The sequence below is a fragment of the Physcomitrium patens genome, chromosome 18 (assembly GCF_059467195.1).
Source record: "Physcomitrium patens ecotype Gransden chromosome 18, ASM5946719v1, whole genome shotgun sequence".
Classification (NCBI taxonomy): Eukaryota; Viridiplantae; Streptophyta; class Bryopsida; order Funariales; family Funariaceae; genus Physcomitrium; species Physcomitrium patens.
In genome coordinates, this window is record NC_143427.1 from 12064555 (window position 1) to 12088838 (window position 24284).

The window sequence follows — 24284 nt, forward strand, 5'->3', positions numbered from 1 at the left end:
CAGTTTGCCGCTCAGTCCCTTGGCTTGCAGTTCACGATCTCTTTTTCCAACTGCCGAAACCCTAACCCTAAATTATTCTTTCTTAAGTCCTCGAGCTGCCCAAGCCGGAGTCGTAGTTCCAGCAGTTACTAAGCTTGGAGCCGAGCCGGACTCATCACCTATGTGATCGTGCTCATCTGTATGTAGGTCGTTGGCGGGGTTGTGACTGAAAATGGGGTCCATTCTCCGATCCTTGGCTCTGTTTGTTGATCTGTTTACTTACTCTAATGAGATTGCCCAAGTTAAAACTTTTTTTGTGTGATGAGGTTACCCCTGCTGTAGGGCTCGCTCCCTTTTAGCGTCGATATACCATTCATTTCATGGATTCGGTAGAGCAGTTCCAGTGGTTTTGAGGCAGTAGATAGCCCGAGGACGATGGAAAATTCTGCAATGCTGATGTAATTTATTGCAAGTGTTGATAAAACTACACATTCAAATCTGATGGGCTTTGAAGGAAATTCTCGACTTTTTGCTTTGGAAAGCGGAAGGTCGGTTAGAAATCATCGTATTTGGAGTGGTTTGGTTCTGTAGATTTTTGATTGTTGTGGGTGAGTCACAGTCCTTTGTTTATTCAGTTCTCCAGCGAATGAAGTTCAACTTTATGTACGCGTAACGTGTTTGTTTGGTTACAGCACAGCAACTGGACTTGTGCTGCACTCGTGCCCCAATATCAAGTCCCTGCTTTCCAACGCTGCATCTTCCGAGAAGATATCAGTAGATCTGCGAGATGCAGCTCTGCTTTACTTGGACGCCCCTAGTGTGCCATATCCAATTATCCGGGATACATGGGCTCAACTTACTCCCGGATACGGCGTTCCCTTTCACCAAGTGCTTGCAGGCAGCTCATTTGTGCTCGAGAGTCCAAAGCCACGAGAGAAGGTATCCATACTGGAAATTCCTACTGTCGTAAGCTGTGTTGCAAATTCTCTCGATTCGAGTCCGTTCTGTTAAGGAATGGGTAGAATCAGGGTTCCGATGATGAAGATAAGTTCTGCAATGCTGATGTGAGACATCACATGTTGAGAAATCAACACACAACGATGAACTGACGGTCCCTGATGTCTGTAAGTGTCATGTATCGATGTGTCGCTTTTGGTTTGTCATGTTTCACACAAGGTTCATCCTTGCTGGCATCTCTCTGCAATCATCTCAGGTTCATGGCAGAAAGTGACAATTTAAAGAGTATCTTAGTCGCTCTTTACATGTCCTTTTTCCAATGTACATGTCATCATCTGTGTCTTTCATGTCGAAATGCAAGTACTGGTAATTGGATTTTCTCTTTTGGTTCCTGTGACTAATCCTATTGATTCTGTGTGCAGTCGAAGGAGCTGGTAGATCGCCTTGCCAAGCTTCAAGACCTCGCTGATAAAAATGCTTATAAAGAACTTGTGAAGGATGTAACTAAGAGTGCCGATGATGATCGAGAGTACTTTTCCTCGTACAAAAATTCTCTTGGATTTGGTAATTGCATCTCGCTGTCTTCCATTTTAATTTACATTATCTCCACACCTACTGTCATTCTCATGCTGCTACGTGTTGTATGTAAGTGCGGGATGCCCCAAGCACGTTGAGTCTTTCCTTTGAAATTTACTGCTTAATTTCATTTTTCCAGGGATACACGTGTTGTTCATCATGTTCACAGGCTACATGTTTGGATACGCAATTGTTCGGTCACAGTTTCCGGAATCACCACCAATGGTGGGTTTCTGATCCTTACCAATTCTCGCAGTTCATCCGCTTGTTTCTCTCATGGATCCCGAAATAGTTTTTTCCTAAGATATCGGTACGGCTATCTAAACATTGGATGAATTTGTGCAGCATGCAGTGGGAGGGGTATTTGGTCTTATCGCCGGGATGTTCGTAGAGACTATCCTTTTTATCACCCGGGCACAGATGGCGGAGAAAAGACAGCAACTGAGAGCTAATGTGAAAGCCAAGGCTGGAAAGCAGCCGCCATCAAATTTTGAGCCTGTGGCAAACACCTCATCAAACGCATCAGAGATTCTTGACTACCAGTCTGAGATTCAGGAAGAAGAGGCATCTACAGGAATACGCCAACGTCGTGGAGTGCCGAAGTCTCTAAATTAGTTGTACATTGCACACGATTACTGCTTGGGCCAACAACCCGAAGAGGAGGTAATTATACTTCCAGTTATATCCCATGTACACTACCAAAATCTGGTAGAAACATGAGTAAACGCTCGAATCATGTGTACTCCGTTACACACTCATCCCCTCTTGAATAAACTTCAACGGATACAAACTACCAAAACAATATTCTCGTTCGATGGCATCCATTCCTACCTCTACTTTGAATCTAAACTGTCTTTCTAAAACACGCTATCAGCATCAAAAACGGCCATTTGCATACATTATCTACACTTCCATTTTCACTTGCTTTCGAAGCAACTGCCAGTGAAAAGTTATATGTAACTCACTTACTCAAAAACCTTTTAAGTGCCCATTAGCACCTGTAAGAACAAAATTCTGCTTCATGAATGTTTTCTTTAACTTATGACCCTCAAATATATGTTTCATCATAGTCAAAACAAAAACTATCTATCCTATACAAATATTATGTACCATCGTAAGAATATAACCGGATGTCTACAATCATAGTCAATATTAATCCTTTCAAATCGTTAGAAATGAAAATACTTCATTTCCTAAAAATAAAATATTTACAACTTGATTATATTTTCACATCGATAATACCAAAGTCCATTACTCTAAAACTATCATTCTTCAATTACATTACGCTCAAATATACACACATCATATCAATGAACTAGGTTGCTTAAGACAAGAACATATTCCCATTTACATCTAGTGTTTAGAAAACATTAGTACTTTCTCATGTCCAGAGGATGCTGTCATTCCAATATACTGCTAAATTACATTTAGAATGTCTACAAGACATAGACGGAGATCCTAAACATTAGTATTCCCTAGCGCAACGCTGAACTATTTCACTCCAACCACTCATAGCTAGGTTGGTCTTAACTATTTTAACTCTTAACTCCATACAAAGACCAACCTTGCAATCGAAGGTGTGACACACGATCCTAGTCAGAAGGACAAACATGCGCTAACGTACACGTTTTCCCGCTATGATTGGGGAAGGTCTAGCAGGGGCTCATTACTTCTCCAGCTGAATTTTCGGGTGATTGGGTCTCTCGTTTTTCATCTGAGCAAGAACAGCAGCGTCAAGGTAAGTACATAAGGGATGTGTGTGGACTTGTAATGACGTGGACACACTGGTGGGTAAGCATGAGACAAAAATCAACACATGATTTTACTTCCTGGAAGTTTGAGACGGATAAACAGCGACGCATGAGCTCAGAATATACTTAACAAGTTATCAAAGTACGAAGTTGTTCAGTCCAGTATGCTATGGTCAACAGTGACTCTTGTTGAACAATCCTATAAGCTATAATGATTGAAGCCCAAGTCGGAAGTATCGCAGCATAAAGACATAACATAACGTGATATGGACCGCTGTAAAGATTCAGAAAGACATGGAAGCGTATGTGTTGGAACCAACAAAGTGTCGGACTTACCAGAGGTCACTGGGACCAAGAAACTGTGAGGGTTGATCGTAATGCTCTTAGTGCAGTTGTCAGTCTTGTAGATACCTATCAGGTAATCCGCTAGCTCGAACATGTTGTTTCGCAAGCTGAAAATCAATCCCCAGTGACTGATCGATTAGAACTATTACCAGATTTTTCTACAATAGACCGTGCAAAAGTGCATCACAAAAAAGCAGCTCCAAGTCCGGATACACAGGGCAGGAGCGGGGAGTAGTCTCCATGTATGGTAGCGCCCATGATAACGTAGTCAAGAGTAACCACTCTGGGAAACTGATAATATTGCCACTCTAGATATTCCAGGCCAGAACTTTTCCAGTGATGTGAATTGATGTAGACTTCAGAAACATGAGTAATTTAACTTACATAATTAATGTCTGAATTGCCTACGTAGAAGCTTTGTATGCTACTCTATTCAATTCCTCCATTATTCAGATAGAGAGAGTAAAATTATGGTGACATGAAGAGCTAACCTGATTATAACAAATTGGGCATCTTTCGTTCGCTCCTTAATATAATGTCCTACGATTGACACATTTTTGAAATCTGCAAGCAGTAACCAACTCCGAGTATTTAGTGAAATATCAATGCATTTTAAATCAACTCAATTTTTTAACAAAGTCACTGAATCTTTCTTCTCTGGCATCGACATATAAAAGTGACCTAAAAATACAAACGCATTAGATTCAATAGTCTCGAAGGGGGAAAAACATGGTTGGGAAAACTCAAAGCATGTTAAGTGAACGTACCCAGAGCTGCGTCGATCTCATCCATAACATAAAGAGGAGTTGGCTTGTAATGATGAAGGGCGAACACAAGGGCTAACGAGCTTAAGGTCTGTATCATCCAAAACATTCACCGTCAGACACGTCAATGCTAGGCAGAGACTCACATAATTGAGTATCAGAGATTGAAGGATTCACAAATTTGCGGGTACCTACATGCTCGCAAATGATCATGCCCTCAATTCAACATAAGTCCATAGTTCTCATCACATATTTGCTGAGAATAATTGGACAAGTCTTAGACAATCATAAATGATCGAAACTAATTGAACCTTTTCGCCTCCGGACAAATTGGCTATGGCTTTCCAGCTTTTCTTCGGCGGCCTGACAGTGAACACAACACCCTCTGCAAATGGATCTAAGGAGTCCACGAGCTCAAGCTCTGCGTCACCTCCTAGAGTTATCATCTGAGCAATTCAAATGACCAAATTCCGTCAATTAAACATCATGAAAACATAGGAACGTCTATGTTAGTTTACCTTTGAAAAGACTGGATCTAATCAGAATGTCTGCAGCTTCAGAGAAACAGAAGGATACATGATTAGCTATAAGAAACGAGTTCTAACCACCAACGTGATTTCTATTAGTTCCAACGAGTGGCGAACTTAAAACTTGAAGTACAAGATAAATTAAATATAGTTAGATGCACGACTAAAACATTTACGACTAACATGATAATGGTGAGACTGCTTCGATTGTAAATAAAACGAACCTGATACATCTCCTTCAGTTTCATCGAGATGGAATTGAAACCTCCCATGAATTCGTCTAACCTGTTGTAGGTCAACACAAGAAATATCAAGCTCTTTAGATCTAACAGTCTTGGGGTGCTAACCTGGACAGGCTTCCTTCAATTGAAAGTCTCAAGCGAAATTCAGTTAAAAGATTTAAATGTGATTAGATCAATTGTGTTTGCTCCATTACGCATAGAGATTGAAATTGTCTAGTATAGCTAACGAAAGCGACTCAGTGAACAGAAGAAGCAAAGACTATTGTGAGTAGGACTCATTTACTGAAGACGAACCTTCTCTTTCGTAAGTCGTCGTGACTCTTTTTTATCTCAGCTGCAGCTTCGGAAACCTGGTTGAGCTCACGTATTCTTTCATCATACATGGCGGCCTTTCGACGGTACCTAGAGTCATTATAAACGACGCAACTGTCATTAACTACCACTCTTACAACAATTCTAAATGAAGTCTGAGATTCTGATATGATAGCCAGACAATGTGTCTAGTGCTGTGTCCGCGTACGGGGGACACGCCATATCTTAGAGAGGACTTACTCTGCAATCGAATCCAAACTTGGCTGCATGTTCTTGATTTCTCCTTCAAGTACTTTGACGCTTTCCTTAGCACGTGCTAGGCTGATCTCTGAAGAAGGCTCTTTGATAGACACTTCTAAAAGCGCCAGGTCAATGCCTTCTTTTTGTACTCTGCATTGTAAACAAATGCATCAGCATTTCACTCCAACGTCAAGGGTTACGGTTATCGATAAATCGGTTTAATCCTATGGCATTGTCTTGTTCCATCCCAAGTGAGCGTGAAAAGGATAAAATAAAACGGCAAAGCATGGTGATCAGCTTAATTAATGCACCGCCCATTTATACAAAGCTATTGAAACCTCCCCATTTCACCAGGGTCCGGTTTCTACATCATATTGGATTTTACAAAAGGTTAGAAGATGAAGCAAGCACAGGGAAGGATTGGAACTGACTGTTCAATTTGATCCTGCAACTTTTTGCTTAACTCCTTGTATTCCCTTTTGAGAGCCTCAGCCTTTCCTTCCCACAATCGAGCTGTTTCTTTGATGTCCTTGAGCTTGAACTCAGCATCTAACTGTACTCAGAAAACCAAATGCAAGGCTTCAATAAGACAATGATACATGAAGAAATTTCTGACAAGGCGACTAACCATCAAACTCTGAGATTCAATATAATGTATAACGTCGATGGTGTTCCGAATCTGGGCTAAAATATCAAAATGTAGCTTGCATACCTCCACTGCCCGCAATTCATTGATGACCTTTTGGCGCTCCATATACTTCTTCTTAATCACTTCTAGTTCCACGGTGTCTTTGGAAAGAGCCTGGAAAAATATGCACCTATTTAGTTGCTTCAGATTCATGACAGAAAACACTTCTTGGACTTAGGCTGGAAATGATCCATGCGAAATATCTTCCAAGAAAACGATGCTTTCATACTCTTTACCAGATTCGCATGCCAACTGGGAACTTTTACGATGTAAAGAGTTCGCAAGGGGAAGAGATGCACCGGCGCATAAGCTGGTGGCAGAAAGCACAAAAAGCACAGCCCTAAATCCCACACACACCTCTTGCAGTTGGGTAAACTTCTCTTGAATCACAAAAGCCTTAGCTTCAACGTTCTTGAATTCGCCTTGTATAGCCTCCTTATCTTGGATAAACTTTTCTTTGTCCTTGATGCTATCTTCGATTGATTTTCTGAGCTTCTCAATGGTTTTACTACTAGTCGATATTAGGACCTGCCTCTTGTTGATTTCAGTACTTGTTTTGTTGATATCCTGAACCACATGATCAATCATGTCAGATACAAGGCCTCTTCGACAATCCATGCGATCTTCATATCATACAAGTTCATCATCCAAAAACTAGACCTCCATGTACGATTGTCATACCAACACAACAACAAATACGGTTCAAAATTCGAAGGAAAGAAAAGATAATGATATAAAAGAAAGTTCCAAATCTACAAGGTAAACAATGGCTTCAGTACATGAAAAAAAAAAAACAGAGTAAGAAGAGAAAAATACGAGAAGGTGGCATAAATTGCAGTACCGTCTGAAGTTTTCCGACCAATGCTTTCTTTTGCTTCAACTCATCTCCTCCAGCATTTTCCATTTTGTTTTGTAGGTCTTGAGACTGCGGAAAATTCAACACACGTACAACCCTCTAATGTTACTGCAATATAGGATGGTTTTCACGCTTTCAGTGATATTCACATAGTTTGGCAACCTCTAGAGGATAACCAAAAGCGCTAAATAGAATTGTACCTTGGCTCTTAGTTTACTCGACTTCTTATTCAGGTCAGCAAGAAGTGATTCTCCTTGAGCTACCTCCTCATCAAGGGTCTGGATCTCGTCGAGCTCTTCCTTGTTAGGCACTGCATCAGTCTTCAAAGCCTCGAGTTGCTTGCTTATATCACTCTGTTGACCTTTCAGGGCTTCCAGCTGCTCAAGTACAGACGTCATTCTCAGCGTATAAATTCAAATAGGTTATTAAAGAGGCAAACTACATCATATCCTACTTTCAGAAAGAGAAAAATGCATCTCAGATGCACGTAAACCGAACTATGCATGATATTAATGAGCATGCTTACCTCCATTTTGATCTTAGCAATATCCAATTCGAGCTGAGACACAGACTTCAGAGCTGACTGATGTTGTTGTGCAGCCTCAGAAACTCGTTGGCGGGTAGCCGATAGCTCTGCCCTTACATCCTCAAGATCTTTCTCGGCACTTGCCATACTTTCACGAGACACAGTAGAATCCTTTATAGCAGTTCCCATCCGACCGCCCCTGGGCTTGCCACCACCTCCACTCATTGTTCCAGATTTTTCGAAAACTGCTCCATCGAGAGAAACCACTCTTCGAAATTCGACAGCTGGGCCATAAGCTATTCTTGTAGCCTAATTTTAACAACATAAACGTTAGAAACCCCCAGAGTGTGTACTTTTTCGCACGAACAGGTATAGGGAGGTCACTCTCGTCTTACATGCATACCTGATAATAGAGTAAAAAACAGTAACATATAATTACATAAAGCCGAGCAGAGTACATATCAAATCCCTTTTTAGGGATCCCGAATGCAGACCAAATGTGTGCCATTACCGCTGTTTCAATATTATAGAACAAACCTGATCGAGATTTTTGGCGACCACAGTATTGCCAAGCTGCGAGTAGAAGGCAAGACGCAGGCGTTCATCTCGGACAGTGACCAAATCAAACAAGCGAGGAACATTCTCTGGAGTAACAACTTCTTGATTCATCCTTTGAATGAGACCACTTTGTTTGTCCTGTAGTCATACAACTATGGGTTGGTACAAGGCTTCCGAATCCAAGAATGAGCACGTGATCCAAAATATACAAGCACACCATACTAAAATGAGATTTCTTCTATTGCACCATCTAAGACTTATAATCAGGAAATGTGTAACTGAAAGTTGTTACTTCCTTATCCATTAGTGCATATAAAATCAATACAACTGAAACCAGTAAAAGCATAAGGTTTAAATTCGTATCCAGCTCACAAGAATGAGAAAGGTGGCAACACCCAGCTGCTTGGTTCTCAACAGCTCCACACAAGCTTGAGCCGAGTTCGTAGTCTCAACGACTATAAAATCCAATCCTCCACAAGCGGTGGAAATTGCGACGTCATACTTTGCTGCACACATGTTAAGCATATTAAAGCACTACTGATGTGGTTTACAAGAATCAAATTTACAAACAAGAGGTTATGTTACTTACCGTCGATTGCGCCTAAATCTCCAAGTCGACCGTGTATTCCTTGTATTTGACCTGACTCTCTGGCTTGAAGAATGGCCTTCACAACTGAACCCTGGTTCTTTTCTGTGTCTACTACTGCACGCATCTCCCCCACTTTCTGTTGGAGTGCTTGCTCCTGTGCTTGTAACGACTCCTCAGCCTTGCTGGCTACCTGTCAGATCACAACGACTCGGGTAAACTACCTTTCATGAACTTTCAATCGCAAACTGTGGATTGTGAACCCAACATGGCGAAACAAGTAGCATGATTTCCAAATACGATACTGAGAGGCTAGACATTCTGACAGAACAAAGGAACATAATAATGACAATTTCTTTAACTCTTGAATTATCACCTGTTCTTCCTCTTTGGCGGTGTTTAAGCTTGTTTGAAAGCGGGCAAGCTCGGTCATAAGACGAACTAGATCATCCTCTTTCTTGTTGATTTCAAGTTTAGTTTCTTGAATTTTTTCCACAGCGGCGTCATATGCTTTCCTCCCTGCCTCGTGCTGAAAAATAATGCACATGATTCAAAATCACAAAGTGCTCAAGATAGTGTGGTTTATTCCGTTGGATATATTACCAGACATATCATTCCGGAAAATCAAGACGTGACAAAACGGAGCAGTCTTCGAGTAGCGACATACTCAATCGAAGACTATTCACACCTATCCGCTATGCTCGAATAAATTTGCCAGTTTAGAAGAACTTTTGACTTGAATATACTCACTTTGTCTTTTAGGAGTTTGCTAGCCGCGCTGGTGACACCAATCTTGCTTTCGCATTCAATAATGTGCTTCTCCCAAGGTTCAAGCTCCAGCCGAGCAGTGTTGAGTAGCTTATGATACATTTCTATCTCACCTATGCCAAATGTACCGAATATCTTTTCAGAAATTTTATGCCCGAAAACTATGATATGCAGTGCCATGCAGAAATAGGTCTCTGGATATGAATCAGACATTAAAAGTTTCATGATGTTGTATTAAAGCGTGTTATACAGGATATGAGTAAGCTAAGTTCTAACGCATACCTTTGCAACCTTCCTGCAATGCTTCAAGAGTTTTCTCTTCCTCTCCAAGCTGTTCAGTGAGTCGGGCAACTTCAGCCTCCATCTTGGGAATCAGCACAGTAGACTCTGCAGTCTCCTTCTCTACTTCTTCAATCTTAGCAGTATCCTGATGCACAAGAGAGATTTGTTTGTTTTTGAATAATCTTATCCTACAAATATCTCCCAAGAAATTGCATCATTGAAAGCACTCAAGACCCTGAGTGCAATAATGAGAAACACACCAAAGTTAAGGCCATAAAAAAACAACCCAACTCACAGAATAATAAAAGTGTTTTCACAGAATTGAGAAACATATGACATTCTAAAACATGAACTTAAAATAGACATTACAAATCATCCTCAAAACTACTGGTCAAAGTCAAAGGATCTCCACAAAGAAGTCGATGTTACTCAAACGAAACACCAGAACGTATTTCAGGAATCACCTTGACAATTTTGTCTTCCAACTTCTTTAGCTTCTGTTTGACGTGCTTGAGATCCTCTTGGTACTTGAGATCTTGACGCTCAAAGCTTTTAAATTGATCCGAACAGCTTTTCAGATCTCCCTCAATTCCCTACAGTTCAGCACAAAACAACAGTCAGATCAGCCATATTATCTCATTGAAATGGTAAAAATACTCAGAATCTGCAAATTCATATTAATTGGACTAGAGTTATTTGAAAACATGGTCTGCGAACCTCATGATGTTTCGTCTGTTTCTTTAACTTCATCTCCAACTCCTTAATCTCAGCGGAATGCGAAGCATATGTTTCACTGCTCAAAAGTTGATAACGATCGCGCGAATCAGAATTAGGCTACAAATTAACATCTGTTGTATATCCTCTTTATTTAGACCTGGCTACGTTTGGATAAACAAAAAAAATGATAATCGAAGCAAGAAATCCCACGCTTTAAGAAGGCGCATACATCGAGTGCAACAGAAAAGCGTCTTAAATACACTCACTAACTTAAGTTTTTCATTCCAGAATTACAAAGTGGGCTACTATCTACTCCTCTATGGCATTAGACAATAACTTCACATCGGCATCAAGGCAAGACAAGACATTCTACTTATTTCGATAACTTTTCGATTATTTCTTCAACTTCCCTGACTGTAAACAAATGCTGCAATGACTTTTTGCCTAAGCAACTGCAGCTACGAAGGATGGATTAAAATACACAGCTCCAAAGGCAATCAATATTACAAGGCTGTTCGCTTGAATGAGTCACCATGTAGGTGAGATAGACAAAAAAATAAACAAATAAAATAAAATAAAATATCCGCGACTTCGGAGATGAGATTTAAGAACTGTACCGTTCTTGTTTCAGAGCATTTTCCAGTTCGGTTACTTTCTTTTTCAGTTCCTCAGCTTCCGCATCAGCTTCCTTAAGTGTGAGCCCCGCAGCATGTCTCTTCCACTTTATTAATTCTGCTTCCTTCAACATATACTGTTCCGCTTCGTTTTTGGCACCCTATCACCATACCAGCATTAGTACAAGCTCAAGTGATTACCCTGCCCTGAAGGGAAATTTTTTCACCAAATATACACAGGTTGATAACGCAGTGCCGAGAGCGTAGGTAGACACTACGATCCTCAATGCTTCCACAGGTCCACTGTGATGTAGATCTTTAAGTACACTCTCACGACCCATAAAAACTTAAAAATAGCCCGATTAATAGATGGAGCACACCTCAAGACCGCCTTTTTCTTTTTCCGCAACTTTTACTCGCTGTACCATGCTGTCTTTTTTCTCCGTTAACTCTTCCAACCTAGAACACACCAAACACATCCATGAAAAAGAGCAATAAACTCCACTTCAGACAGCCGTAGTAATCGTGGAGTAAAAATGCCTTGAAATATTCACGTGCAAGGTCACATTTGTTCGCATCAACAGCATTAATATCACCATTTAGGCCATGTAACTAATACGGAAACTATCATGAAAAGTAATTGTGAAAAAACTTAGAGCTGGGGTTAAGGTGGCGATAGGATCATTTCACGAAGCTGGCTTACTGCTTGCTAGATGCGTCAATCCGCTCCACATATTTGTTGGAGCCAATGATGTCCTCAAGGTACTCAAGGAAACCTTCATCATGTGGAGTTTGTGCCTTGGGTTTCATCAAAGAGATTTGTTCCACCTCACCCTGCAGAGAAAAAGCAACAGATACTATAAATTGATCTTCTCTTCCAATTCTCACTTTTGCATTGCACGATAAAATTTAGAAGAAAATACGTTCCAACAGCAAACAAAAACAAATTGGCAAAACACTGATCTCATGCCTCTAGTATGGTTAGCTAACCGAAGGAAAAAAACAGGTTAGTTAGTTCATTGGGGTCAAATGATATAATCAGATGCTAAATGTTGCTGAGAAGCATTTCCCCTTTGGAGTCAGGAGTCACTTGAAACTCAAATTAACGCCTAAACTAGACTCACAAATAATGTATATTCTCTACGAAAAGGTAATTTCAAAAACATTATTATCAAATCGTAACCACAGTATGTAGGTCGTTCATCCCAATTCAGCAATGAAGCATCGATAAAATTAAGCGCTGATGAGCTTCTAAGTCTCATCAGCAGTTTAATAGTTGAAGTGAAGCCTGACCTGTAAGATAAGGAAACGGTTATGCTCAAGGTCGACTCCTTTGGCCATCAAGATCTGAGTGACTTCAGTGAACGTGCTCATCCGACTATCTAGGTAGTACTTGGATGAGTTATCACGAAATGCAACTCTTGTGAGCACAAAGTCTGAGTCCGGCACGACCTCGTAATTGTCATTCTCCTGTGCGAAAATAACAAGGCGCTTCTTAACAATCCCAATGCCAGGATAAGCCATCAGAAAATAGAAAAATGAACTCAATCATGCAAGCTTGTTACTTACACAAAAGTTGTACTTGGCATGAAAACTGAGTAAGAGAAATGTGACTATTACCAGATCAATAATTTCCTGAAAGTGAACTGACACGGAAGCCTTATCAAGATTCTGATGGTTTGTGGAGTTGTGAATGAGCTCTGACACCTTGTTTAGCCTCATCTGAAGGACGACAGCCAGCGTATCATGAGATTCATAAAATTCGACATGACAGTACTCCATAATCGAATGATAATAATCGAATGCTTCGTGCCAAAACCTAGCAAGCAGCCTTAACGAGTTCAGAATCTGTTCGTAAAATGTGGCGGACGAGAGAGTTACTACTGAAATGGGAAAATTGAATCGCAATGAGGGATGTCAGAAAAATCAAGTGAATGGGCTTCTTAACGGTGCAAGTTACACTGCGTGTTAACATTAAACCATTTTCAAACACCAGAAGGTAGAGTATAGTTCGAATGAGACGATCAGACAACAGCAAAATACGGATCAAGCAAACGCCAGGAAGCAGCACCTGTTTGGCTCGCTTGCCGAAAACAAAGAGCATGGCATCAATCACGTTGCTCTTCCCGCTACCATTTGGCCCAACCACAGCTGAGAAACACTGCAGATTCAAAAACAGACTGTCAAGCTGCTTACTGACACCACGACACCAATTCTCTCACATACATAGCAATTCGATAAGATAACGATGATATTAGCACGGCTCGTACCTTATGAAAAGGCCCAATATACTGCTTCCCAGCATACGACTTAAAATTCTCCAAAACCATTTTCTTAATGAACAGCCGGGGTTTCCCTCGTCCCCCGGGCGACGGATTATGCCCCGCAATCTCGACTTCCCGACCCATGGCCAACAACTACCCCTGCTTCAACACGAACTGGACAACGCGAGCAATGATCCCTAACAAATACCTCGCACATGGAGCACCAATGAGGCTCCTACACTTCCGGACCCCTACAATCGCAGAATATCGAACCCCAATCCAGCTTTCCCTCAACACTCCGGGAAGGCCCGATCCCGACACACCCGAAGGACCAACACTCAGGCTCAGAAAAAGGGCGAATCATACAAGACGGTTGTCAACGAATTTGCGACAACTGCACTGAAACCCCGCTCGGATACTGTGCCGTTTGGCTCAAACCACGTTCATCGCAGCCCTGAAGTTGCGATTTCGGACCAAGAATTTGAAATTTCAAGTTCAAAATGAACGGAAGCAGAGGAAACTCGGGCGGGCGCGGGAAGCTCTGCCGCTTCAAGCGCCATGTCGCCACCCAATGGATGATTAAAAAGGCATAATCAACAGAATTTGGATACTTTCATCCTTATCCCATCCATTCGTCTTGTCCTGGGGCCCTATCTTCGCTCACTTTCTACACTGCTGTTGTTTTTATCGTGTCAAGAGTTTCTGCATGTGCGAGAGAGTGTTTGCTTGTGTTGGAGTTGTATAACCCATGCTCAGTCTCCTTACCAACGCCCTCTCCATCACCATCAGTTCCATCCAGCATGGCTTTCTAACTTAGTTTCCTTGCGCATTAAGCTTCAAACGCTTGTTCGAACATCGCTGCTTCCTTATTCGAGGTGCTTGCCGCGAGGATTTGGAGGAGCAGGAATGTGCCAACAAGTGTGATCAAACACTGACGGTGCGTGTGCAGCCGAAGGTATAACTGCCAAGCGAGTGCGATGGTGTCCCGAGTATTAGGGGATTAATATTGCGCTCATTTTCGATTGTAGTGGCTATCATCGATATGTGTTAACTATTAGTTTATGGATATGAATAAACTCATTTATGTTGTACTAACAAGTATTTGGATGATATGCATGATTTATAACTCTTTTGACGGGTTTTTAAAGTATAATTTCATGTAATAAATATTGAAATATCTTATACAAGTATGATCATTGAGTAATTAGATGTTTTTGAAATTGATAGTGAAAGATACCTAAATTATTGGATAAATTGCAATGTGAATTTCAAAAAATATATTCTGAAATATTGTCGTTGGTTTATAACATATATATATGTTTAAATATATATATATATATATATGTTTAAACATATTGTCTTTGGTTTTATATATATATATATATATATATATATATGAAAAAGAGTTATAGTGCTACCATAACCATCATTTAAAGTTGGTTTGCTAATATTTATATTTTAAGTATATGTGCAGAGTGAATCATCCAGCAAAAGGTATTATTAAGGCAACATCGAAGATTTTCGACACATCAGTTGTGCGTTATTAGTGGGTTGTTTATTCAATCCACATTGTGAGTTGATTAATCTGAGGAGAATTTACTGGGTGTCCTTCTGAAGAATGAATGCCCAGATGGCATTGGAAGACAATGCAAAGGTCGAATCATGACCAAGTGCACGAAGACTAGCTAAATTGAAGAATCATGGATATGTTTATTTAAATAATACAGTTGTTTTTCTACATTATGAGTCATCAAAAGTAGTAGAAATTCAGAAAAGTTTTATGACGATCTTGATGAGATCTACAATTGTACAATCATTTTTACAAATTCCTCAAAAAAATCAAAATAAACAATAAACAATATTTATACATAGACATTTATAACACTGCACATAATAAAATATGTGTGCGTACCTTACAGGTCATTGATTGAATTTGAATATGTTTGGTGTATGAGTATGTTATTTAAGTAATTATATTGTGTATTGCATATATCCAAAAATTACATTTACATGTCAAAGATACAAAAAGAAAAAAACAAGGATAAAGTATCAATTACAAATCATTATAGAAACCACAAAGATTTATATATATATATATATATATATATATATATCAAATTACTTTCAGTTGAAGCACTATGTATCATTTTATTAAATAATTGTTATATTCGTAACTTGAAATTTTGAAATTTCCTTTTTTAGTTAATTTCTCTCTCAACCAATATTTTCTCTATATTACCTATTTTTATGTTAATTTTTAAGCTTTTAAGCTTTTAAAAATACAAATATGTTTTCTTTTACTAACTTGTAATGTAACCCTTATTTTGGTAGGTTTTTATATTAACCAGTAGTCAACTGATTATTGCTAAGTTTTTGGTATTTTTTTGCTTTAGATAATCACATTGCCTAAGTAATGTTTGTTGGTGTAAAGGATATATTGGTTTGAAGTGGGAATTAAATTAATAATTTCTGATGATTAGATTGCTAGAAGTTTTTTCATATTATTCAATGATACATGAAAACAGTATAGAATGGGAAATAAAACAATTGAGATTGTGATTTCATGTCATAAAACAAGTTTTTAAAGTCTATAGTTTAAAATTCACCAACAAATAAAATATGCAAATAAGGCTTATCAGACCAAATTAAATATATTTTATAATTTAAGGAAATATTAGAAGAAACTTGACTTCAATTTCTCAAATGCCTATTTAATTGTCAATAATATAAATTTACTATTTTTTTCTGTTTATATTAGAAAAATAGAAAATCAATAAAAATATGGTACATGTTATATATCACAACATATACATTGAGTTTGATTGTATCAGTAAATAATTAGTATTCTATACTCTAAATGAAACTGAAAAAAATTAATTTTATCTTCTTTGATTTATAAACTTTGCAATAAGAATAATATGAGTAAAAATACCAAATTAAATATACAATAAGGAATAGATTTATAATTATTTCTTTTAAAGTAAACATGAATGCATTAAAAAAATGTTAGAACTTAACAAATTAAATATTATTTTGATAATTAATTATATGTTAATAATTTTTGAAAAAAATTATTAACCTATTATTTAGTCTCTATGAACATTAAATCTAAACAAAAATTACAATAAATGTAAGTCATTGTTCACAATGGTATTTGTGATAATTCAATATCAAATGTGTTTTATAACTACAACATAATGTATATAATACAAGCTATCAAATATATTTTGAACAAAGTACAATACCAACTATCACTTAATCGACATCTTCGTTTCCATGACATGATCAATAAATGCATCTAGTAATATCTTCTTTAAAAAGTAGAAGGTCTAAAATAAAGTTCAATAATACATTAAATATTTGGCAGCCAAATATTTAACTCTAATATTAATCCAAAAATAAAATAAATAAATAATTTTTTTTTGTGTTAATGGCAGTTAAAGATTAATAATAATAATAAAAGAACATATTATAAACTTGAATTAAATATTTTTGGTGACAAGTACTATATTTTTATTTTTATTTTTAAAAAAATAGCTTGCAACCTATTTTTTTGTAAATTATTTGTTGTTTTCCTCTCAACCACCACCCTTTCTTAAAGCAAAGAAAGAGAAAAATGTGCAAACAAATGAATCATGTTATTAGCTAGTTGTCTACAAGGAGTTCACATGGGGTGTAGCAATATTAATTGGAGATGTAACATTAACAATTCTCTCATATTATACAATGGTGACAAATCTAATATTGTAATACTAAAAAAATTATAATACTAAAAAAGAAAAAATATATTATAATTTTTTTAATATAGAGTTTGTGCAATATCAACATATATTGACTACCTCTCTTTAACTTTTTGCATACACATCATTCACCCTTTTTTTTTTTCTTTCTTTTTTTTTTTCTCTCTCTTAGAACATAAGAACCTCTAACCTTTCGACATTTAATCATTTCTTATTGAAAGATGTCACATGCCAATGTAGTTTTTTTAAATAAATCTTATTAAATGCAAAAACCCCATTGAAAGTTGCACATAGAAAGATCAACATTGAATACAAGAATGGTAAGTAATTGCTCAGAGTAAGTTTTTTGAAATCGAAACCATTACAAACAATCATTTACAAAATTGTTGGAAATGTGTATTGAATTCCCACCAAAGTCACTAGAAACAAAGGAATTTCTACATTATGAGCCAATATATCCCCCAATTAAAAAAGCAGCACCATGCAACACATCAACATCTCCAGCGGGCAGAGGTGGGCAGTGGGACAAGAGGTCCTGGTTGTTGCCGGGCAGCGGGCAGCGGGCAATAGGGCAGCAAGGTTGTTTGCGAGGGGCAGCCCTCATCCGCTGTCATAAATATAAGCGGATGACAAAGTATTCATCCAAATCTGAGACAAGAGGAGCGAGGAGTGGGACGTGGTCTGGATGGGGATGGACGTGATTCGATTCCCCGCGAAGCCCATTAGCAGATTGCGCCACGCTGGCTCATCCATCCGTAGTTTCATCCACACATACAGTGATCCACCCATCCATACGAGGAAGATGATGATCCATCTCTTCACTTCGCCTCGTTTGTGGTTTCCGTTCTCGGGAATTGGGAGACTGCCTACGTGGGTTCGGTGTTGGATTTGGTGCGGATGGATTGATCGGGGCGCCCTCGTGTGAGGTCCAGTTTGGGTCGATTTCTGAGTCCGGGGTCGTTGCTCCCGGGCCTACATTGCTTGACTCGAATCCAGGGACATGTTTGCTCTAGATTAGAATTGTTCCTGCTCTTGGCATTCTTTGCGATTTCGGAAATTCTCCTGCAATTCTGGGACCCTGGAAGCTGCAGATTGGCAATCCTCCCTTTGATGTTATCGTTTGCTGAGTTTGTGCATCGCATTGTGGAATTAGAGCTCGGCATTTGGTAGCGTGAATCCGGGAAGGAGTGTTGGAGAAGGTGCGTGAGAAATGGAGGCCGCTGTCATGCTGGGGTCGAGTGCGGTGTCCATGGCGACACCGTTAGCCTCTTCAAAGGTGCCAATTCTTGGGGCGATTGGAAGGAGGCGGGTTGGGCTTGAGAGCTCCATGACGGGGACAATGGTGGTCATCCCGCAGCGCAGGAGGGATGTAATGAGGATGTGCATGGGGGAGGTGGGATTAGCTGGGGAGGTTGTGAAGGTGAAAGCTGAGAGTGAAGCTGCCAAGCCGCCTGTATTTCCTTTGCTGGATTTGTTCGAATTTATTTGCAGGTGAGGCTCAGATTTCTATTCTAAATCGATTTTTTTTTTTTTTTTTTTTTTTTTTTTTGAGTTCGTTCTTTGTTTTCTGTCCAGTTTTTGCAATTTCCCTGGAGGATTGAATGCCGTCAGCACGACTAGGAGAGCTAAAGAATCCAATTCTCTTTGTTATTGTAAAGTTGATTTTGATGTTAGTTTACGAGACACTCTTGTGAGCGACAGTGAGTGACCGATCATGTTACGGTAGCAGGATAGCACAGATGGTGACGTGTTTAGAGAATATATCAAGCATGAGAATTTAAGAAACTATTGGGAAGGGTTCCTATTTAAGAATGAATGGATTTGAGAGAGTACAATTTGTATGCGGATATGCACTGAAACCACGCAAATACTGCTTAAAAATTGAAACATGCGAGATGGGAGCAGTCACCAGTGTGGAATTCAATACTCGGATGCATGATTTTGACTTGCTTGCTAGAAGAGTAAATGATACTTTAATTTTGAATGCGATGAGATGAAGAGACCTTACTGCATTATCACGTTGTCAGTTGTTACACCGCTTTTCTTTACGTTCTTCCAAGATGTGGCAGAATGGCAGTGAAAAGGAATTCCTATGAACTGTAAAATGGCAATTTAGGCCAGCCAGGTGGATGGCATTTCAACTAAGGAAACTTCTCATGATCTGTGTAGAAGGAAAAGATGCAATTGATTTTAGTGGCATCGAGCCATATTATTCCTCGCTCATGCTCTTCTTTCCATTGGCTTGCTCATGTGCAGTGGGCCTTTACTGGAGAAGACAAGGTTCACCAAAGAAAAGGTCGCAGAGCGGATTGACGAGTGGCTAGCGCTAGGAGTCAAGCTTTCACGCCAACTGCGGTTTGATGAATTTAATCTTTCTCACTCAGAGAAAGTTCGTATCTATCATTACTATGTGCCCGTGTTTTTATGGTGCAAAGACGAATTGGAAATTCATACTAACAAGTTCAAATCAGGCGAAGAAGTGCCTCCTTTGGTGGTAATTATCATTTCCTCATGTCCTTCTATATTCGAAGTAGTATGCTCGAGTACGACATCTGCCGTTATCTGAATTGGATTAGAGATAAATAGTGTTCAAACATGAACACTGCATTGCGGGAAGTTGATCTTTGAAATGATTATGACTATGTTAACTGGATGTAGCCAAGGATTGCAAGATGATATGGGCTTTGGCACGACTTACAAGATAGATGTGATAGTTAAGCGATGTCTGATTACTTGTGTACCCTCTGGCCTATCTACAGATCGGCATCAGTGCTCCGCAGGGTTGCGGGAAAACAACGATTGTCTATTCCCTAGAGTATCTGTTCAACTCTTGTGGCAGGTAGTTTATATTCCTATTCGTGAATTGTTTATGTACGGACTTTGAGTTTGTCTGAGATTGTACTGTGGGGTATTTGGGTTTATGATTGAGAGGTGTTTGCATATTGTGGTGGGTCTAACAGTCGAGCTGCCTCTATTTCAATAGATGACTTCTACCTTACAGCAGCTGAACAGGTATGATTTGGAGTTGCCTCTTGCACACTTATTGCCATGGATGCTGCTTGCTTTATTTGAACCTGGCTTAGCAGAACAATATGTGGATCCTTTGAGGAGTAATTCACATGAATCGAAAGCAAATCCAAAGAAGGGATCTGTTATTACCTCATTATCGTGCAGAGAGTGGCAGCCACATCACAACTTACATTGTTTATGATACTTTCTTTGTATCCTGTTGATGTTGCAGAAAAAGCTCTCTGAGAGCAATCCCGGAAACAGACTTCTGGAGGTAACTTTCCTTAACTGATTATCAGGTTTTGGTTGCAACATAATGCAAACATCGTATGATTATTCTTTTTACCTTATTATTTTTCCACTTTGATGCTCGGTTAAATTCTCACCTGAATATGTCCCCACAATGCATTCTTTTTTAATGAAAACGTTGTACGTGCGCAACCAGTTGCGGGGTAATGCGGGAAGTCATGATTTGAAGCTTGGAACTGAGACATTAGAGGCTTTGCGGTGCCTCACAACCAGTGGTTCGCCTCCACCTGCCTGGTTCAAGCCCTAGCTCTCCCTTAGTAGCATATGCGTCGGAGCCACCCAGCCTGATCCAGAGGCCCATCTTTTGCTCTTCCGTCTGCAAGCCATGTTTTGGTGACTTATGAGTCGAAACCAATGGCTGCTTCTGCAAATCGTGCACCCCCATGCAAAAGATATAAAAAGAGCTAGCATATAGCGTCGTGGCTGATTTTAATATATTTGAAAACATGTATTCTGCGTACTCACATACGCGTATAAGTGCTTATCACTTGGGGATTCTCACATAGTATTTTCTCTATTGTTTTGCAGGTAAGGAATTCAACCTCCCACGATATGACAAGGTAATGGATCGTCTCTGTTTTCCTCTGGTTAACTTCCCAGGAAACTACGGTACACCAATTTGTTCACTGTTGAGTGTACAGGAGACTCTCTTGTTCCCTATTCCCAAGACTTGGTAGGATTGGAGCGTGAATGATTAATATGTCAGAGCTTGTGAATGCTGATGTGCTCATTCTATAATCAATTGTTGTTATTTATGAAAGTAGATGGAATTAACTCTAACAATGCTTCCCGACTGTTGCAGTCTGCATTTTCGGGTTCAGGCGACCGAGCAGATCCATCAAAATGGGAAAAGATTGAGGGTCCAGTGAAGGTAGTGCTTTCCTTCTGTGTTTTAGACTAGCCCGTGATTTTCTGTCCAGATTGCTCCAACCTCTTTGCATCTTATCTCTCTAGAATAATAGTTTTCCTGAACTATGCGGAGCGTGTGTAGCAATGCCTTGCAATTCTATTGTCAGCCTGCCAGATGGTGTGGTCTACCTAATGAAGTTAATTTTTAAATTTTATATGACCCTATGTAGCATTCCATGTGAGTGATTTATTTTATATCACTCTTGAGGATTTCAAGCATTTACCCCACGTAGTTCTTCACATGATATCGTTTAGTGTAATCTTCGGGCCTAGTTTTCTCAGATTTGCACTTCCTGAATTAAAGACTCCATGTGTCTTTGTTGCTTCATTAACCTATGCATTATGTATCTTAGGGGTTCCTTACATAGTTTGCGGATGGCCTGAACAGGTAGTGCTGTTTGAAGGTTGGATGTTGGGGTTTGAACCTCAGAACGAAGCTGAAGTTACTTCCGTTGACCCACAGGTATGCCAGTGGGTCGTCCCGTCTACACTTTTAAAGCTGTGTTGAAAGGCTTTTGGTATTGTAGAATTTATCTCATATTTGTGTGTTCTGATTTGCATGTGTTTTTGCAGCTTGCACCTATCAACAAAAATTTGGAAGCATACTATGATGCTTGGCACAAATATATTGACTCTTGGATCGTTATTCAAGTCGATGACCCTACCTGGGTATTCCGCTGGCGTTTACAGGTAAGAACTCTAAAGTATGGCAGTTTGGCTACGTGATGCTTTTGTGAATGGGTTGGGCAAGTCAAAGACACGTCTCGTCGTACTTATCTTTGCGAAGTCTACTGAATGTAGCTGGAGTTCAGATGTACAATATTGAATTCCAATCAAGTAGCAGTTAATACTCTGGCCTCGAGATGTGACTCAAATGTGGATGTTGGCCAGGCGGAGATCGCAATGAGAATGGATGGAAAGCCAGGAATGACAGACGAGCAGGTTATCTCCAAATCCTCTTCTTTTATAACTAATTCCACGAAGCCTGATAGACATTTTTTCATTGCTCCTATTCCAAATTCCGAGTAGCTCAGATGAATCAAAGGGTCGATATTTGACAATTAAACAACATCAAATGTTATCGTTTCTGTAGCAACTCGCAGGGCATTCAACCCTAGATACTTTCTCCCCACAGATTCTTGTAATGTCCTTTCTGTTGATTTGTATCTCATGCAGTACTTCTGCGTTGTGTGACTCAGGTGGCTGATTTTGTCTCAAGATACGTGCCTGCGTACAAAGCCTACTTACCAGCTCTATATGAGCACGGACCCAAGGGTTCGGAAGGGGAGCATTTGTTGATGCTCCACATTGACGAGAACCGCAACCCCATTGGTTGATGCATCTCTAAGCCCTGATCCTGTATTCTGTATGAGTATTCTAGAGGTCGAATCGTTTGCAAACAGGGCTTCAGTTGGAAGACTTATTTCAGCTTATTTTAATCGAAAGCAAGTCTGATCATTTCAGTCTGTTTTGGCTTCCATCAGGGATGCTCAATGCCAATTTCATTGTGAATGCTTCTCTTCCACAATGCATTTGATCAAAGAATTATATTCTTACTGAAGGTTATTATCGTCTGACTGAACTTAATGTGCTGGACTCGTGTCAAATAGAGGTGGACATCCTCAGTCTTTGGAAGTTGTTCGAAGATGTCACTCTTCCTCCATTATAGTGAATCATGGTATTGAATCATTGTTCACCTGCTGATTTAGCCAGAGTACTATAGGTATGTGTTATTCTCCGTGTGGAAAATCACTTTACAAAAATTGTTAACTCATAGATTGTAAACTGTGTTTCAATAGTCGCCTTCAGTATTTGAACTTTCTTTTTCAGAAGTATTTTGGAGGGTATTATTTAGAAGAATGTTTGTGTTCTTCCAAAGCATTATTCATATCAGCCTCTAGTCACGGTCAAGGATTGCAAATTTCTAATTACTGACTGAACTTTAAAGCGTCTTTAGCTTTTATTACTCTAAGAATCAAACATGGTAACTCTGGGAGACCGTTGTTGATTGTGAATGCTTCGAGTTTTTATTTTTAGTCTTCCTTTCAACCCAACATTGCCTGATTCACTCCAAACACATGACCTAAATTCTGAATTTGGAGTTCATTCCCAACCTATGAATGTTTAATTTTTGAGCAAAATGTATTTTGCAAAATTCACTATTCGTGGAATTTTTTTCAAAAGGTTATTTTTGATACTTGTTCATATTCACCTGCTACTGCAGTATTTCATGAACGTGAGAAATTACTGAAATGATTCATATTTTATGTTCAGATGTGATTGCAATTTGTTATAACAATTTTAAGTTAATCAAAATCTATTTGCAGCTTTTAGCAAGCTTCCTTTCCTGATTCATGTTTTGAAATATGTCCATGTGTTGACCAATTCATAAATCCGTGATGAACACATGAGTGAAGAACCGACACTGCCTTGAATAAAAAAAACAATAAAATTGGAGCAGAGTAATATACATTTTCAAGTGGATTACAAGGCACACCAAGCAGCATTGGCAAGTGACTTACCTTATCAAGAGGGCTTGTGCTTACAGGAACACTTTGGCAGTGGGCTCGTTCTAGATTCTTGAAGATTAAGTTCAAATCTTTTAATGACTTCTATGACTTTCTATGGACTAGAAAACAAATATGCGTCGACTTGGTGTATTACAGCTTGCATATTGCCCATCCTGTCTTTGATGTCGATAAATCTCTCCGCCATTGAAAGTGTTTGTTCCACCTTACGAAGTGGAGATATCACTTCGTCAGAGG

At 39.3% G+C, this 24284-nt stretch overlaps 3 protein-coding genes across 6 annotated transcripts; 2 read left to right on the top strand and 1 right to left on the bottom strand.

Annotated features, from left to right (window-relative positions):
- The first annotated feature begins 124 nt into the window (after nt 1-124).
- LOC112295326 (uncharacterized) lies at nt 125-2314 on the top strand. Of its 2 annotated transcripts, none has more exons than XM_024546736.3 (5): nt 125-527; nt 672-918; nt 1359-1500; nt 1652-1737; nt 1858-2314. In XM_024546736.3, the coding sequence occupies exons 1-5, from the start codon at nt 481-483 to the stop codon at nt 2125-2127; spliced, it is 792 nt and encodes a 263-aa protein (XP_024402504.1). In that variant the 5' UTR covers nt 125-480; the 3' UTR covers nt 2128-2314. The 2 variants fall into 2 exon arrangements, with proteins under 2 accessions (XP_024402504.1, XP_024402505.1); XM_024546737.3 differs by having other exon boundaries at nt 125-216.
- Nucleotides 2315-2836: 522 nt separating this feature from the next.
- LOC112295325 (structural maintenance of chromosomes protein 4) lies at nt 2837-14049 on the bottom strand. Its single transcript, XM_024546735.3, has 29 exons — nt 13559-14049; nt 13360-13449; nt 12909-13010; nt 12582-12758; nt 11992-12122; nt 11669-11747; nt 11292-11449; nt 10675-10750; nt 10422-10550; nt 9958-10102; nt 9658-9788; nt 9284-9436; nt 8911-9100; nt 8694-8827; nt 8301-8459; nt 7764-8072; nt 7438-7614; nt 7223-7306; nt 6739-6948; nt 6406-6495; nt 6125-6246; nt 5694-5843; nt 5436-5543; nt 5124-5184; nt 4684-4818; nt 4376-4463; nt 4100-4172; nt 3600-3715; nt 2837-3226 (listed from the first exon to the last, which is right to left on the bottom strand). Exons 1-29 carry the CDS (start codon nt 13694-13696, stop codon nt 3165-3167), a joined length of 3777 nt encoding a protein of 1258 aa, XP_024402503.1. The 5' UTR covers nt 13697-14049; the 3' UTR covers nt 2837-3164.
- Nucleotides 14050-18095: 4046 nt separating this feature from the next.
- LOC112295507 (D-glycerate 3-kinase, chloroplastic) lies at nt 18096-23080 on the top strand. 3 transcript variants are annotated; one of them, XM_024547213.2, is made up of 13 exons: nt 18096-18213; nt 18446-18783; nt 19549-19786; nt 20052-20131; nt 20253-20304; nt 20534-20575; nt 20747-20825; nt 21139-21170; nt 21413-21481; nt 21908-21982; nt 22093-22209; nt 22411-22461; nt 22719-23080. In XM_024547213.2, exons 2-13 carry the CDS (start codon nt 18503-18505, stop codon nt 22854-22856), a joined length of 1254 nt encoding a protein of 417 aa, XP_024402981.1. In that variant the 5' UTR covers nt 18096-18213; nt 18446-18502; the 3' UTR covers nt 22857-23080. The 3 variants fall into 3 exon arrangements, with proteins under 3 accessions (XP_024402981.1, XP_024402980.1, XP_090100382.1); XM_024547212.3 differs by having other exon boundaries at nt 18113-18218; XM_090244256.1 differs by lacking the exon at nt 18096-18213 and having other exon boundaries at nt 18237-18783.
- The last annotated feature ends 1204 nt before the right edge of the window (nt 23081-24284 follow it).

Excerpts from the sequence above, each read along its gene's own strand:
- LOC112295507 (XM_024547213.2), top strand. The coding sequence starts at position 18,503 with ATGGAGGCCGCTGTCATGCTGGGGTCGAGTGCGGTGTCCATGGCGACA. Across the intron at positions 20,132-20,252 it reads CTGTTCAACTCTTGTGGCAG|TCGAGCTGCCTCTATTTCAA; the intron begins GTAGTTTATATT and ends TGGGTCTAACAG. Across the intron at positions 22,210-22,410 it reads TATTCCGCTGGCGTTTACAG|GCGGAGATCGCAATGAGAAT; the intron begins GTAAGAACTCTA and ends GATGTTGGCCAG.
- LOC112295325 (XM_024546735.3), bottom strand. The coding sequence starts at position 13,696 with ATGGGTCGGGAAGTCGAGATTGCGGGGCATAATCCGTCGCCCGGGGGA. Across the intron at positions 4,819-5,123 it reads AACTGAAGGAGATGTATCAG|ATGATAACTCTAGGAGGTGA; the intron begins GTTCGTTTTATT and ends TGAATTGCTCAG. Across the intron at positions 4,173-4,375 it reads TGAGATCGACGCAGCTCTGG|ATTTCAAAAATGTGTCAATC; the intron begins GTACGTTCACTT and ends TACTGCTTGCAG.
- LOC112295326 (XM_024546736.3), top strand. The coding sequence starts at position 481 with ATGGGCTTTGAAGGAAATTCTCGACTTTTTGCTTTGGAAAGCGGAAG. Across the intron at positions 919-1,358 it reads GTCCAAAGCCACGAGAGAAG|TCGAAGGAGCTGGTAGATCG; the intron begins GTATCCATACTG and ends TTCTGTGTGCAG. Across the intron at positions 1,738-1,857 it reads TTCCGGAATCACCACCAATG|CATGCAGTGGGAGGGGTATT; the intron begins GTGGGTTTCTGA and ends GAATTTGTGCAG.